The sequence below is a fragment of the Hetaerina americana genome, unplaced genomic scaffold (genome assembly GCF_022747635.1).
Source record: "Hetaerina americana unplaced genomic scaffold, ioHetAmer1.1.p SCAF_11, whole genome shotgun sequence".
In the NCBI taxonomy this organism is placed as follows: domain Eukaryota; kingdom Metazoa; phylum Arthropoda; class Insecta; order Odonata; family Calopterygidae; genus Hetaerina; species Hetaerina americana.
Window position 1 is genome coordinate 1,527,660 of NW_027286181.1, and position 17,341 is coordinate 1,545,000.

At 36.2% G+C, this 17,341-nt stretch overlaps 1 protein-coding gene across 1 annotated transcript in view; it reads right to left on the reverse strand.

The window, feature by feature from the left end:
• Positions 1-1,363: 1,363 nt before the first annotated feature.
• The window catches only part of LOC139700768 (sialin-like), a 70,412-nt gene continuing 54,434 nt past the window's right edge, over positions 1,364-17,341 (reverse strand). Inside the window, exons 3-9 of the mRNA XM_071599191.1 lie at positions 14,101-14,343; positions 12,031-12,205; positions 6,600-6,730; positions 6,407-6,524; positions 2,481-2,787; positions 2,260-2,380; positions 1,364-2,149 (exon numbers count right to left, since the gene is read on the reverse strand). Of these exons, the coding sequence (XP_071455292.1) occupies positions 1,934-2,149; positions 2,260-2,380; positions 2,481-2,787; positions 6,407-6,524; positions 6,600-6,730; positions 12,031-12,205; positions 14,101-14,343 (1,311 nt within the window). The 3' untranslated portion in view covers positions 1,364-1,933. The remainder of the gene's footprint in view (positions 2,150-2,259; positions 2,381-2,480; positions 2,788-6,406; positions 6,525-6,599; positions 6,731-12,030; positions 12,206-14,100; positions 14,344-17,341) is intronic.

Here is a 17,341-nt window from a genome sequence, read left to right on the forward strand (position 1 = left end):
GCTGGTATATTTTTGAGGCATTCATCTCTCAATATTCCCACAAATCCTGACTTATGGAACATCGTTCTTGAAATTCATTGAAAATGAAATCTCAGGCATTGACGTTGACAGCAACGAAATTGAAAACCTAAATAAATTCCAGCCTGGAGTATTATTAGTATTACTTAATTTTACTATATTGAAATACACTAATATCTATGTTCAATCTAAAAATTTATCATTGTTTGTTAAGTGAGTAAAGTTTATTTTCCCCACCTTTGAATTTCAGCTAATATTCCCCACTTCAGATTAGATTTTTGTAAGTAGTCATTGAAATGTAGGCACTAGAAAAAGTGTTTAGAAACTGGGAAATAGAGCTCTCAAAATGACATAATATTAGTATTGAAGAGTAGAAAAGAGGGCAATACGAAGTTATAAAAAAACTTCTAATGGTTTAACAGAGAGTGGACACCCATTTATTTGAGAGTAATCTAAAGGAAGCCAAAATACCCATCAGTTAATTCATCATTAATCCCCACAGTGTTTTTATTTCCCTTATCTTTGAAAATCCATTCTCAAGAATTAGTGACCCACCAGAATGACATTGCCGTTCAGTGAACAGGGCAAATCCTAGCCTTACTACTCTTATCTTATCCCATATTCAGTCAGCTGTTTGAATTCTGTCTAAATAATAAAAATTAGAATATAAAATTTCATCGTATACATGACAGCTCTAGCCTATGTGTAAGAGTATGGTGTAATTTATGTAATCAACTGACGGAAGGTTATTCAGAAAGAATTCTGGGAGATGATAAAAATTAATTTTTTCTGTACTTCTTATGCAAACCATATCACTGGGACATGTATTGATATAGTTTAAGTTGTTAGGTACATTGTGCATCAAATCCAATGTTGCAATTATAATATGTATTCTCATTCTTTCTCCACAAACACTACAGGCTTCCCTGTATTTTACTACCTTGTGTCCAAAATGAAATTAATTGGCATTTATAATAAGAACCTAGAACACTATTATTGGCTAATGTCAAGGAACCATGTAAATCAACAAAAAATATATAATCTTCATTAACTGCTTTCATATTTCAGCCAAATCAGTGCTAGTAAGTGAAGAAAGGAAAAATACTCAACAGTATTAGCATTACTCTCTCAAATGCTGCTTATTTCTTGAAGCTAATTTGTCTCTAGTTAAGGAAGATAGTTTAGCCTAAAAATTTTGGCAACGTATTATATGATCCTCTCAAGCAGCGCTGTACACTCAATGGTAGAGTTATCATAGTAAACCTCAAATATTTTTATTTTATTACATTAAACTGAGTGATTGTTACTGCTTAGAAGATCAGCATTTTGAATTAAACAGGAAATACAAAAGAGTACACATTATTTATTCTACTCAAAAATTAATTTCAACAAACATTTAAAAAGAGTATGCACTAAAGAGCTGGCTTTTATACAGCATAAAAGAGGTGAGTAAAGATCAATTCAAAAAAGATTAATTCACCATGGAGGAATCTAGGAAATGATTCATGCAGAAGGGTAAAAAAATTTAGAATTTAATTAAATACATACATATATTAAAAATTTATAACATAACTTGTTAAAAATTTGTTTTCAGCATCCGCCTTCTATATGTTTCAAAGAATTTCATAAATTGGTTATCTGATGAAAAAATAAATAATCTCAGTGTATGACAATGCAGTTAAAATTCTTGTGTATATGACCAGTCAATCAAAAATGCTCTCATGGGAAGATGCGTTCCCACTTAGCGCAATGCACATTCAATAAAAGTTAGGAATCATATTTCCATATCATTGACAATACAGGTACTGGTTTAAATGGCAATTTATATTTAACAAATAAATAGATTTTAAACATTCTTTCACACCTGTAACTTCTGATGTATTTAACAGTAGCCATGGGCAAAAAGCCTGTGCCATTATAATCTTTCATCAACGACGACTTGATTTGAAAAGCAAAAATGTTCAGCAGGAGTGTCCCTCCGGCCATTATTGCCCATATTTTTTTTATCTGCTGGTTCTTCTTCCTTTGCCCACGGTTGAAGGACACCAGATGCAAATACTCCATAAAATACTGATCCTATCAGGTACAGGCCTCCGGCAATGTAAAATACATTTTTCCACTGGGATGCCTCCTGCAAATATGTTTTACGTGAATTTGAAAATGTATTCGATCTTCAACTCTGTAAGCTAATGTGAATTAATCTCCCAAACAAAGAAAAAAAATGTATTATTTAAAACATACCTTATTTCGGACAATGTAACCAGTGAGGGCTGGGCTTATAATTCCTGGCAGAGTGGCAAAGGTATTTCCAAAGCCCATCAAAACACTGGCATACTGAGGGGCTATGTCCAGATGGTTGACACTAAAAGCATATAATGTCAAACCATATCAATGAACTATCAAACACATGCCCCAGGAAGATTAACCACTCAGTTTTCCAAGAAATGTGTTTGTATGCACACCTGAATCCTGACCAGGCAAAACCACCAAGGCCCACAGCCAGAGTAAGACACGTGACTGCTCCTGCCGCAGAAGGAATGTGAGCAGCAAGCAGCATAAATATAGTCTGACAGAGAAATGCAGTGCAATTGAAAACCTTTCTAACACCAGTAGTACTGAATATAGCTGATTCACGAGTTCCTCCAGCAGAAACATGTTGTGAGCGCATGTAATCAGCTAAGTGACCAGATATTTGCAAAATAATGGCCATTGCAAGATATGGTAATGCTGATAGAAATCCAGCTTTTCCAAGGTCAAAACCCAGCGTGTCTGAAATGAATTTGAATTCATTAAGTAGCAGTATCATTTCTTTAAAAAAAAACTAATATTACAATTACATCATAAAGCTATATGCAAAAATCAAAAGTTAAAAATTAATATTGACATACATATTTATGCTATGAATACCTAAATTGTTAAATAACTTATTTACTGAAGGCATCTATGTTCATATACATGTACTTATTCTAAAAATCGACTTTAGGTATGCCAACCTATCGTATGAATCTTAGATGTGACAGCAATATGAAATATAGAGCATTTCACATATTTATGGACCTATTTTATGATAGGGTAGCTCAATGATGATAGCTCAATGATAGGGTAGCTCAAACAAATGACTCAACACTTCAATGGAACAGATTTTTACTTATTTGGGGATAGAACATGTAGGTATTGGAAGCTCAAAGTAAAAATTTGAATATGTCACCTTTTTAAGGGTAGTGAGAAAATATATAGGTATGCTGCCTTACTATGAAATCTTAGTTAAGGTCATATGACTGTCCTGAGCCAAATTATCTTTTGATGGTAACAATATAATTTTATGTCCCATAATTAGGTTTTTGACACCTTTGTTTATGAATGTTACTAATTAGAACTTTATGTTCATCTAATGGTGAAAAACTGTTTTTTATATATGTATGTACATATAAGATCATCCCAATCACTCCCATAAGGATGAAAAAAAGCCTACCCATAATAATCCATTGGAATTATTATGGAGAAACCCAAATATGCCATGAAACCCTACACTGTCTTGAATATAAAATAGACAAGCATTCACTTATAATCTTGTGAAATGTCATATTTTATACATATATGCTGAATATTTTTTTCAGTGTTTCAAATATGTGTAAAATATGACTGTTCTAACTTTAGGGCTCATAATCCATCTCTGCTAAAACATTATTTTGTTGTTGTCCAACTTCAAAGACAGTATTAAGATTAATGCTAGAGAAAAGATTAACATTAAAAGCCAAAATATAATCATAGAAAAATCAGCACCAAGTAGAAACTGTAAATAATGACCTCTACATTAAATGTTTGCCCTTTTGTACAAGAAAGCATTTCTTTGGTGTAAAAAATACTTTGAATATTAAGTAATTTAAAAAAATGCCCTAGTCCTTTTTTGTCTTTGTCTAATCTTCACACTGTTTCATATTGAGGGGGGCCTGGATACCCAATCAACACTTTTGGCCATCACCATGTCGACAATGATGGTTTCTATGTGTAATAGATCTTTGTCTCTTCATCATAATGGCCCATTGAAACCTCAGTTATGCACTCATTGTTAGCCAGCTCATTCCTTAATGTTTCCAGTTGAAGTTTGCCCCTAGTTATTTCTTTTCAAATATATAGTTTGCTCCAGGAGGAAGCATGGCCCATCTCCCATTGGATGGTGCTGGGAGTTTCTCAGTTTTTGAAAAAACAGGAAATAATAAAAATGTATGCACAGAATAATCTCTGTGAAAAATGGGCAAGACCAGCTAGGGTGTTATACAAAATACAAACTATTTGGGAAATGCCAGTAAGTATCGCATAGCAAACTATTTGCTAGGCTAGAAATCTATGACATAGATAAAAATATTCTAAACAATCTTAAAGACTTATTGAGCCTATTCAATGACTCTTTGATACTTTCATTAGCTCTAATATGGTAGAAGTCACTCCACATGTTCTCCAGGGAAGAGCTTTCAGATCTCTTTTATTCATTCTAATTGTTAAAAGCATTAGCTCTGGTTAATAAGAAGATATTCTTATTTTCTGATGACAAAAGAATTTACAATATCTGTAATTTTTCTGTAAAAGTAGCTTTAGCAGATGAACTTAATGCAATGCAACATTAATGCAACACATGACAATTAAAAGTACACTTTAAAAAGTTTGTTGCAATGACTTTTTAAAATAGGAGTATTTCTCTCCTGAATGCCTACTGCATCAGAAATACAGTGGAACCCAGCTTAATGGGCATCATTTGTCATATAATAGTACTCATAATGCAAAACGCTCATTAAGTGAAACAATTTTTCCCAAAAAAATTTATTTAAAATGTGTTTGTGGGTCGGGGTTGTCCAGGGGGTAGAGCGTTGGACTACTGACTGGAGGACCTGGGTTTAATTCCCGGGCAAGCCTCTCTGGGCACACTTAGCTCCACTCAAGCTATGTTATTTTCCTGGAATTAGATCTTCCTGGGAAACCATAACCGGTACAGGGGAAGGAACTGGCCCCCCTGCCCTGATGTGTGAATTTCAGACTCCATCGGGCTTAGTACTGAGTGAACTCGATCATAACCTACCAAACCAACCTTCAGGTTGATTACTGTGTTTATGGTTTTTTTATTATGATGTGTTTCATACCAAATCAAATATACAAGGTACATGGATTATTGAAATAAAATCATGTATACATGTTTAGGATCATGAATCATTGAAAAAACATGATGTGTTCAAAGAGCAATACTATCTTTTGCTACTGAAACCTCATTTTGAATATACTGCTAGCATATAAGATCCTCATGAAGTTGAATCAATTGCAGATTTAGGTTACACGTAGCTCAGAGAAGCTAGATTTGTAAAACATTGCTATGATAAACAGAACAATGATCAAGATTATTTCACTCATCAAGCAAAGGTTAAATTACAGATTAAACACTTGAATTATATGGAAGCATGTATCTTTAGCGATGATAATGAAAATTTATTATCAGCCAAACCATTTGATGATAGGAGAGGTCGTTTCAGTAAAATTAGAGAGATTAAGTGTAGAACAGATTGATTTAAGGGTCATTTTTCCTACAAATGACAAGAGATCAGAAGAACTGTATCAGACTGCTCTAGGGGGGGAAGAGTATTTTATTCTTTTATCATTCTTATGTATGTTGTCATTATGTCATCTAGCCTTAGTTATTGTCCATTTTGCTACTAACACCTCCTTCTTTGAGCCTATAGAAGTAGATATATCTTATTTAGATACAATAGTCCCCACCTCCACAGCATGTATCCTGTTATCCATGGCTTTTCCATTCTTACCATTCTTTTGCTGCTCTTCCTACTCCATCATTTTTATCCATCCAGCTTTCCCAAATCAGTTTCATTCTCCTACCCTCATTTCTATATTGGTACATTTTCCATTGTACTGCTATTAAAACTTCAAAATTCCACATCGGTACCCTTTCAATGCTCATCATCACCTCAAGACCTCAATCCTCATTTGAGCTTATATTCTAAAAAAATTTACCACTCCTCATTCCCAACATTTTGGTCACCATGTTCACCTACTTGCAAAGGTATTGCCAAGGAATTCCATTATCCCTTCATAACATTTTACCACTGGCACTTTCCTTCTGCTCCAATGCCCATTTATTGGAAAACCAGCCTTCCCACCAGAATTTTATCTCTAGACACTATCTTAAAGCCAGACCCAAATTTTTTTTGTGTGAAAAGGGATCAAATCAAAAAGTTTATGAGAATGTGTACCTAGCATTCACTTTTTGGTGTTTATAGGCATCTATATTTTCCATGGTAAGCATCATTAATATGTGCATACAATACATGATAGGATTAACTTCACCAATTATATATAGATGATACATCGTTGTAATTATTTATACCTTTTACAAATGTTGGAAGCTGTGTAAGAAGAGTGTAGAAGCCCCAATTTTCACAAAAATGAGAAATTACTATAGCCCAAACTGGCATTGAAGTAATGATTTTTTTCCATGGAGGCCTCTGAAATATTAAAGCAATGATATATTAACTGAAAACATCACACATCTGGCAAACTAACTAACATGTTGTACATACTGTGCCTGAAGACTGAGGACCCAGGGAATTCTTTATGTATTCCAATTCTTCTTGTGTTATATTTTTATCAAGTTGGGGTTCCTCCTTGACAATCATCCACCACAAAAGACACCAAGCCAAAGCAATAACACCTAGAAATAACAGTAAAGTTATTTTTTTAAATTTATGAATGGTTTTCTTTTATATCTAATAAAAAAATCAACAGCTCTATAAACAATGAGGTGAAAAGAGGAGACCCTATACTGAAAAAATAAAGAATTAGGAAGACCTGGTATTAACAGTAGGTCTCCATTTATTTTGGGATTTTCCCTTCAAACTTTATTTTGTTCACCCAGGCTGTACAACTGATCCAGAAGAACTAGATCATGAGAACAGCAGCTGAAAGGAGGGATATCCAAGATATTTTATCCCACTTTTGGTATTTACCGCGAGATTGCCTTTTGGCTGTTAGCTATGGAGGGGAATTAAACAGGAGAGAAACTCAACAATAGCATTACTTTATTATAAATGAAAGATATCAAGGACCTGGACTGTTTTATCTTCTATTGGACAAATAGTGGGAATGAAACCTATGGATGATTGCTCTAAGTACTATTTTTGCGCAACATACATTATTTTCATAAGCTCCAAGTTAAGACCTATGATTACAGTCAGTCTTAGCCAATAATATATATTTTAAATATAAAAAGTATTATTTTAATATTTACCAATTAAGAATTTTCGATAGAACCAAGCTATATAACAGTTAGAAGACAATGACCTGGTCTCTACTGTCAAACACAACCTGATATCAAATGCTACACTAAGCTCCTCTTCAATTGCACATGGTTCTTTCCTCCCTTCATTCCATTCAATATCCCTATCCTATTTATACCTCTTTCTAATTTTCCTATCATTCTCCACTCTATCACAATTTTCAGCATCCCATTCCCAATCGAAACTTTCTGCATCCATCTTTCCAGCTCTTCTTGAATTCTTCTCTCTACTCCCCCCATGCCTTGTATTAGCCGACTACATCCTTATTTGTTTTCCTTGCCCTCAATTTCACCTTTTCCATCCTTCTATACAGCCACATTTTGAAAGCCTCCAAAACCCATGCCTATCATCTTGTTTCAATGACCATTCGATGAGCCTTTTCTCAATATTAATACTCAACATCAGTGTCATTAATGCTCTCCTCCTTGTGAAAGCCTCTGCTTAATTCAATTCTTCTCCTTATATGCCTATTGCTTTGACCATTTTAGGACAAAAGAGGCAAATTTTGTCCCTCTACTTGCTTTGGCTCACAAACTCTTATTGTAATATTTGACTTAGGCTTTCTATTTCTGGAAAACTGCATAATCTTTGTTTTGTTTGAATCTACTCTCATTGCATACCTGTTGCACTGACTTTCCAATGATTTCAGCAATGGTTGAAACCACTTGGCTGACTGACAAACTAAAGCTTTGTCATCAGCAAACCTAACTAATTTTAAGAATTCCCTTCAGACTTGGATTCCTACCTCCAGGTATCTCCTTGTCTCTTGTACCATTTCCTCACAATGCGAGACTCGTGCAGACACCCCTGTCTTACTACTCTCCCTAGCACTGCCCATCTGGACTCTCTATTCTCCACTTGCACTTGAGCAGCCTGAGACATGTACAGGCTGTGGGTAGGTCTCCTAACCCTCCAATTTATTCCTATTTTCTGCCATATGCTCATTAGTGTTTTCCTAATTCGCTCTATGAAACTCCTTTTAGAAATCTATAAAACAGGCAAACACATCTTCATTGTATTCTATGTTCCTACCTTTTCAATAAAAGATGACCCCATTATGCCAAGACATCATGCGTGCCTCTTTCCATCCTGAACCCAAACTGATCATCCCTTAAGTAATCATCCTGAAAGACACTTTGTGGGAAATCAAACTTATTTTTCTGTAGTCACACTCTCATATAGGGTAAATATGATCTGAAAAAATCTTCTGCACATATTCCTCTAACATAATTGTACATGAATTAGTCTGTAAAAACTCTTTCCCTGATGTTTGCCTAAATTTTTAAGTAGTCCTGTGGGAATGTTGCCTACCCTCTCAGCCATATTTCATTTTAATTCCCTCAATGCCCCCTTTTTGTAAAATGAAAAGCTTGAACCTAATCTATCCTCATCTCCATTATATTCTCTATCTATGTCTAAGCTTTTTGACCCAATGTCTTTGTTGTATGTGTACTTCCTCCATATATTCCTTCTAACCCACTTGAATCATTCCTGCCTAAATTGATGATTTTCCTCACTAATCTTTGATTGTTTTAATGAGTTTTTCCTTCCTACTCCCTGGCAGTGCTTTCATCTTACTGTAAAGCTTATCCAATTTCACCCTTCCTCTGTAAACTTTTCAGGTCATTACATCCCATTAGGTATTTCATCATGCTTCCTTTGTTCTTTTTGTTACCTGCCTTAGTATATTATTTGACCCATTTAACTTCCTTCTACCTGACTCTGTGTTTACAGTCTTCCATTTCCTTCTTTCATCTATATTAATCATCCAAAACCCATGGTTTCTTTGTCATTTTCCTATTTCTTGTGGCTATAGTTTTTTTGAGACGTAGAGTATCCATTTTATGATATTTTCCCATTCTTCTTTTATTGTACCCTGTTCTCACCCATATTTTTCTCAACAGCCTGCTGATACTTCTTTCTTGGTATTCTTGTTGATGCTTCCAAATTCCATTTCCTAAACCATCTTTCCTGTTTTATGATTTTGAATCGAACTCAACACTTCATTAGTTGACAAACCCTCAGCATTTAGGAAATTTAATGTAATCGTTTTTGTACCATGTCTTCATCTCTTCTTGATTTATTAGTACCTCCTATTTAATCTCATAAATGTTCCTTCAATAAAATTTGAAGCCAAGAATTAAGCTACTGAGTTTCTAACTTTATTATTAATAATCTAAACTATGCCAGTCCTTCTAGCAGTTTATTTTTTTATGATTTTAGAATTTCTGTTAAACGCAGTATGTACATCAAAGTGTTGGGTGATAATAATAATAATAATAATAATCTTTATTTGCCCAGAAGACACTGACACAGTGTAATAGATACATCAGATAAGTGTATAGGACACGTCATATGTACATATAGATGTTAAACAATGATGAAATTCAGAAAAGCATGACACAATAATAAATTTTTTGCATAAAATATATTCCATATTCAGTATGGTTATTTTTTCTCCATGAATTCCATTACAGAATAAAACTGTTCTTTCCTTAAAAATGATATTAATTTCTTTTTGAACAGGACTGGATCCTTTACGTACTTAAAATCGTAAGGGAGCCTGTTCAGTGCAAGGAGGCCCATTGATTTAGGCCCCAGGGATGTATTTAAAGTCCTGCAATAAGTTTGATGCAGGTCTCTGCAGGCTCTGGTTTGGTGACAATGAACGTTGTCATTTGTCATATAATTGGATATATTACTTTTAGCGAAAATGCATACGACATAAATGTAAATACATGGAACAGTCAGAATATTTAACCTTTTGAAGAAGGAAAGACAAGGTGCATTGTAGGGAGCATTGCATATTAATCGTATTAAACATTTTTGAGCTTTAAAAATTGAATCAGAATGAGGGGAAGAACCCCAGAACAGAATACTATAGATAATTAAAGAATAAAATTCTCCGTAATAAATTGAAAGTAAGATATCAAGGCTTACAGATTTCCTAATACTTCTAATAAGAAATCCTTTTTAATGTCCCAAGCCATTCCCTTCCATCTCAACTCAACCCCACTCTCCATCCTAAATGCAGGAAGTATTTTCAGCCCAGCTCAGTTGAAATCATATTGCCCTTTGGCTGATTCAGTAATAGGCATTAGAGAATCCTGCAGCCAGATTTCTTGTTAAAACTTGGTTTAACTCGGTCTCTTCCTTGCTCCTTCTCAAAAAATACATCAGGACAGAAACTGGCAGCTTCATTCATCTACCTAAGCCCCAAAATTTTCATTGTTGCATCATTCATTGGTCTTTCAATCCTAAGATTGGTTGACTGCAGCCCTCTATTCTACCCTATCTGATGCTAATAGGCTTACTTCCTGGTATATTTTGCAAGGTACTTTCTTCTTTATTTGTTGCATGTATTTATCCCTTGGCCTTCCTCTTGGGACATTTCCTTCTATTATATTCCTCATGAATTCATTGTGCCTCAGGGCATGGCCAATCCATCTCATTATTCTTTTCTATATGGTGTTCCATAAGGCCCGTTCTTCATCTATTCTTATATTTACTTCTTCATTTCTTATTTTACCCATCCATTTGATCTTAAGCATCCTCCTCCAGCACCAGGTTTTGAAGGTTTCTCGTGTTTTCTGGTCTACTTTTCCGATGGTCCAAGCTTCTGATCCATTGAGTGCCACACTCCATACCAATGTTTTCTTGTATTGCTTCCTCATTTGTAGTTCTACCTTGTTTGAAAACAGCAGTTGTCTTTTCAATGTGAATGCTCTCTTAGCTTGAGCTATTCTTTGCTTGATGTCTGTAGTACTTCTTCCGCCCCATGTGATGGTACTTCCGTGACAGGTGAAGGAATCCACTTGCTCTAATTTTTATCCTTTCAGTGTGATTACTGTATCCTGCTTCTCTCTTTCACATACTAGAATTTTAGTCTTTGTCTTGTCTATGTTCATGTTGTATCTTTCTAGAACTTGATCCAATACGTTTAGTGACCTTTGAAGATCCTCCTGGTTCTCTGCTATCATTTCAATATCATCGGCGAAGCATAGCATATTTATCTCTCCTCCATTGATCCTAATTTCATTTAATCCAATGGCTTGTGCTTCTCTTGTTGTCTCCTCCAGGTACATGTTGAACAATGCAGGTGATAGGTTGTCTCATTGTCTAATTCCTTTGTTAATTTTAGCCTCTATATGGTTTCCATCTTTCATTTATATTGTCGCTACTTTCTTCTTGTATAGCTGATAGATTATTCTTCTGTCATGATAATCTTTTCCAAGTTTTTCCGGCAGTCCCTCCATTCTACATCGTCAAATGCTTTCCTTAAGCCCACGAATGCCACATACAGTTACTTGTTCACATGTATTGTTTTCTCTATCATGATTCTCATGCAGAGTATGGCTCCCCTGGTTCCTCTGTTCTTCCAAAAGCCAAATTGGTTGTTCGATAGCTTATCTTCAATTTTCCTACACTCAGAAAAGTATGCATCTAAAGAGCAAGAATGTTCATTTGCTTTCGCTAAGATTTCTTGCGTAAAAAGGGAATCCTGCAGCTATCGCAGACAAGCCACTAGTAGCAGTTTAAATTTTGAACGAACAAGTTTTCACAATCAAACCCCGTTTGGTGGTAAATGAACATCCTCAAGAAGTTGCAATGAATTTCATCTGTCTCTCTTGTGACATCAGTGTACAGTTCATCGGTTTTCCCTATTATTACAAACCAAAGATGTAAAATATTGATTCCCATCCGAGCGTATCAGCAAGCAGGGATGATACTGGCATTGACACCACGGTTCCCACGAAACTTCCAGAAAAGGCAATGGTGGCTAAGCGACTCCTCTCAAGTGGTGGAGCCCAGTGGCTCCAGACAGCATGTATGGAAGGGTAGGTCACTCCCTGGAAATGAGAAAGCTGGAGTTATAATGGCTGTGGCTCTGCTTTGTAACAGAAATCTTGTAAATGTTTTTCATTATTAATTTTGAAATTACATTGAAAAAATGAAATTACTGCATATTTATATATATGCCCTGCATTAGTACACCACATGGACATGCGGAAGGGCACAACCCATTGATTTTTTTGAAGTGATTTTTAATACAAAGCAGGTAACATGTTTTTAACTCAGTTCAAATTTTCATGCATGATGTTTTATTTTTTGTATAGTTTACCATTTAAGATAGATTTTAGAGGGGCACATTCTTAATACTCCTTAATTTCTTAGTATGGCCCTTCAATTCAATTCTTCATTTGGCATAGATTACTTGAACTCCAACTAATCCCACATTAGTCAATGGAGGGCAAACACAAGATGCCTCAGCGCAGGAAACTCATAGGTGATTGATTTTTCACCAAAGAGTTTGCAAATGTTTCCTTTTACTTCTACTCTTGACACCAAACTTACCCTCTACCACATACTCTTGTGGCAGTTTGCAGGGTAAGATTTATATGCAGATGAGAATAGCTGAAGTCACAGGTTGGGTCCTAAATTTAAGAGCATTTCCCCCAATGACAGGAAGATGGAAGACCGCTTTGATACCAAAGTTTTCTGTGATTCAGAACTCCCAAGTATACGCAGAAGAAAACTAAAGGCAGTTGTCCATGAAATTTGCTTACCAAAGGAAGCCCTCTCTACCCACTGACCATCCGGTTTGTGAATGCAACAGTGCAAAGTGTCTAAGTACCTCAAAAACCTATCCTAAGCCGGAAGACTACTACTAATAATTATATTCCCAATGAAACAAATGAAACGGATAGTAACTATGGTAAATATGCATCTATTATCTACTGGCTACAACAATTTCATTTGCATAATTATGTAAATGCCTCTCGAGTGGCTCACAAACCAATGATTTCCATATAAATACAGGCAGTATAAATTAATTTGATAAGCCAGCAGTGCCAATTTAGTGATGGCTGTTTCCATATCCAAGGGTGGAATTAAAACTGCAATCTTCTGGTATCACGTGGAGAGTTGATCCTAAAATCAAAGAATTCACAAAACTCAATATTTTTCCAAATGAGGAATAGTGGAGAGTAAGGGTAGAGTAGCCCAGGGGTAGAGCCCTGGGCTAGAAACCAAAGGCTTGGGCTTGATTCAGATTGAAACCTCTGTGACTAGAGGTCCTCAGATTCACCCAAGCTGTGACCTTCGACTACCTGATCTTCATGGGAAACCACAACTGATATGCGGGGAAAGGATTCCTGATTCGTGAATGACACACACCACAATATGTACGAGGGGGGACCCAAAAATAACAGGGATGTTGTTATAGATTCTTTAGATCTCAATATATTTACATTAAATTTTGTTCACCTTCAAAGTATTCCCCATTGACCAGAATGCACTTCTCCAAAGGATGCTTCCATTAATTAAATGAAGAATACAATGTATCTTTCCACTGTCCTTTATTCATGTACAACTAGTTTCAATGCTCAAGCATCATCATCAGGTACAAATTAATCAAGTTGCAGTCCAAAGGACAGTGGAAAGATACATTGTATTCTTCATTTAATTAACATAAATTTCCAGAAAGTTTAGCCGGGAACAATTGATGCTTCCATTGTTCGAAACGTTTCCGAAATTCATTCATCGTGATGTCATTTAGGCCTTCTAGCGATTTTTATTTTACCTACTCTACAGCGTATGTAGGGCTTAGTACAAGGTGAGCTCTACCCTCAACTATCAAATCAATCTTAGGTCTAATTACTCTGGGGATGTGATACGAGGATTTCTCTGGTGATATGAGAAAAAAAACAAAGGATTGATCAAGAAAAATTGAGAGAGCCCTTACCTCAAATAGTCCCTCGACTATTCTTATCACAAACAAGCCCGGGAGAGAGGCGTTGGCGATCGGCGGGGTCACCAATGTCAGGATGGCCGTGACCCCAATCCCGATGCAGAAGAGTCGCGCGCCGCCACCAGTCCGCGTGGCCAGCCACCCACCAAGCAGCTGCGTGCAGATGTACCCGTAGAAGAAGGAACTCAGAAGCAGGCCCCGCGTGGGCAGGTCCCAATCAAAGTCCTGCCGCACCTCCTGCGGAGAGAGAAAGTCTAGGATAGAGAACTCGAGCCTAGGCACGTAAATACTGACAGAATGGGTCAGTTTCGGAGCATAATTTAGTTTCCCAAGCGTGAACCACATCCTGGTACCAGCCCTTTGAGGAAAATTCTGCCCTTCTTCAGAAAATATAAAATGACGCATTAAGGTAGGCCATTTCTGACACTACCATTGGGAGGAAATTGAACCCACTATAACATTTACCTTGGATTAGTTGTTAAATCCATCGCTCGGAAAAGGTCCAGGCTTTTAATCCCGTAGATATCGCAACCTTTTTGTGGGAATTCACATATCACTCATGTTCGTCCGTTTATGTTTCCTTACCTGTTTCTCCTTTGCCCATGAACCCCACCCAACAATCCAAAAAATGTGTTCTAAATTTCTTTACCTTCTGCATTTGCCCAACGTTCAATAAGCGTTCCTATTGAAATTTAAAAATAATTAACTTGGCTTTTTCACATAGAATTTTCTATGTGGAAATACCAAGTTAGCTATTTTTCAATTTCAATATGAAGATTTTCAACCAAGTCACTCCAGGAATAGTTTTATTTAAGCGTTTCTACCTTAACCTAAAGAGTAAATTTTTGGAGTAGCTCTTAGCATAACTCGTCAATTAATTTTCCTGTTCACTTTTAACCACTTTTGTCTGTTTTAAGAGAAAAAACGTAAAACTTGGCATAGAGAAAGTTAAATTGTCAGGCGAAAACTAATCCCATTCAAAATAATTTTTGGTCTATATCATTGCGTAAAAAAAAATTGACCGAAAAGATTTCAAATCCAACTTGACGTTCTTCCCTTGTATAAGGATATGTAACTGTTCTCAGTCCTCTATGATGACTCATTTTTTCTCTTAGAAGTGGAGAACTTTTTTCATAGAGTGAAAATATATTTGTAAAATTAAACTAATTATTTATTTATTTGTCGACTTAATTGGGCGAGAAATAGTCTCTTCTTCCACCTAACCCTACAATACAGACATTATATTGAAGACAATCACATACAACCAAGCCCTGGATGGAGGGAAATTCACCTAGGCGGGAATCGAACCCACGATCTTAGGGTTGGTAGACGAGGACGTTACCCCGCCGCCACCGTGGCCGGAAATTAGAATAATTACAATAGTTAAATCTGACTTAACTTAAATAAATCTAATGCTAACGGGTTTAAACTTTCACGTATTTCAGTTTGAAATATAGTATTAATTATTTAATTAAATTAACTTTTGCAGTAACTTCTACTAGGCGGATACACTTAAATGGTGCGCCGTTTTATTTCCCCATATCCTGCTTTAACTGCATGTTTTAATGCCTCTTGCCAGCTCTTTGCATCTTTGAATTAAAAGAATTATAGTAAATCAAAAAAATAATAAGAAGTTTTTTGTGATAATTAACATTTAAAAATATCAGTACCATTAGTACTCGAGTACTAATGTTTCTTCTGAGGAAGGCGGAGCTAAATTCCGTCGAAATTATTAAGAAATAACGTGTGAATGTTCTTTTTATGTGTTCCTTTATTGTTCGCTGCTGTCCAAGTTTTTTATTCAACACTTCCATGTTACTTCGACAAATTCATCTATATATATATATATATATATATATATATATATATATATATATATATTTATTTATTTATTTATAGGTAATCTACCGGTTAAGGTAGGTTTTTGGATGGACACAACTACCAAACCAACATTTTATTACTCCTAACCAAACACAAAATCCATCATCCTAATTTATATCAGGTCCCTCTTTAGCTCTGAGTACTTTCTTCCTCCCTTCATCCCGTCCAACATCCCTATCCTGTTCCTTCCCTTTCCTCTTTTGCCCAACATTCTACCCTCTATCACAGTCTTCAACATCCCACTGCCGGTCAACACCCCCTTCATCCACTTTTCCTGCCTCCATAGGATTTCTCCCAATAAACCCCTCTCTTCGCCCACCATACCAAGTACTTCCTCATTTGTTTTCTTCTCTGTCCATTTCACCTTCTCCATTCTTCTCCACACCCACATTTCAAAAGACTCCAGTCTACGTCTATCCTCCTGCTTCAATGACCACATTTCCGCACCGTACATAGCTACGCTCCATATCAAAGTTTTTACGAGTCTTTTCTTAATATCCTTACTAAACGTCCCTGTCATTAACTCCCTCCTCCTTGTGAAAGCCTCTTTGCCTAGCGCAATTCTTCTCCTTAAGTCCTTACTAGTTTGACCGTGTTGGTCCAAAACACTACCGAGATACGTAAACTGTTCTACCTGCTCTAGTGTTTGCCCTCCTACTTTAACGTTAAGCTTAGCCTTTTTCTTTCTAGAAAACTGCATAACCTTTGTTTTATTAATATTGATTCTCATTCCATACCTGTCGCACTGAATTTCCAATTCACTAAGCAATGCTTGCAACCCCTTGGCTGACTGACAAACTAAAGCTTGGTCATCAGCAAACCTAACTGGTTTTACGAATTCCGCGCCCACTTTCATTCCTACCTCCAGTTCTTCCCATGCCTCTTTGATCATTTCCTCTGCATACAGGTTGAACAGCAACAGTGATAATGGGCAACCCTGCCTTACACCTCTTCCTAACGCTGCCCATCAGGACTCCCCGTTTCCCACCCTCACCTGAGCAGTCTGAGACATGTACAGGTTGCGGATTAGCCTCCTTTCCCTCCAATCTATTCCTATTTTCTGCAATATACTCATTAGTTTTTCCCAATTCACTCTATCAAACGCTTTTTCGAAATCTACGAAACAGGCAAATACCTCCTGGTTGTGTTCTATATTCCTCTCATTTCTGCAATGGCATCCCGCGTACCTCTGCCCTTCCTAAACCCAAACTGATCATCCCCTAAGTAATCATTCGCCCTACTCTCTATCCTTTTGATTATGATCCAGGGAACAACTTTAGCTGCGTGGGATATCAATCTTATCGTCCTGTAGTCCTCACATGATGTAGCCTTTACCTTTTTCGGAATAGGAACT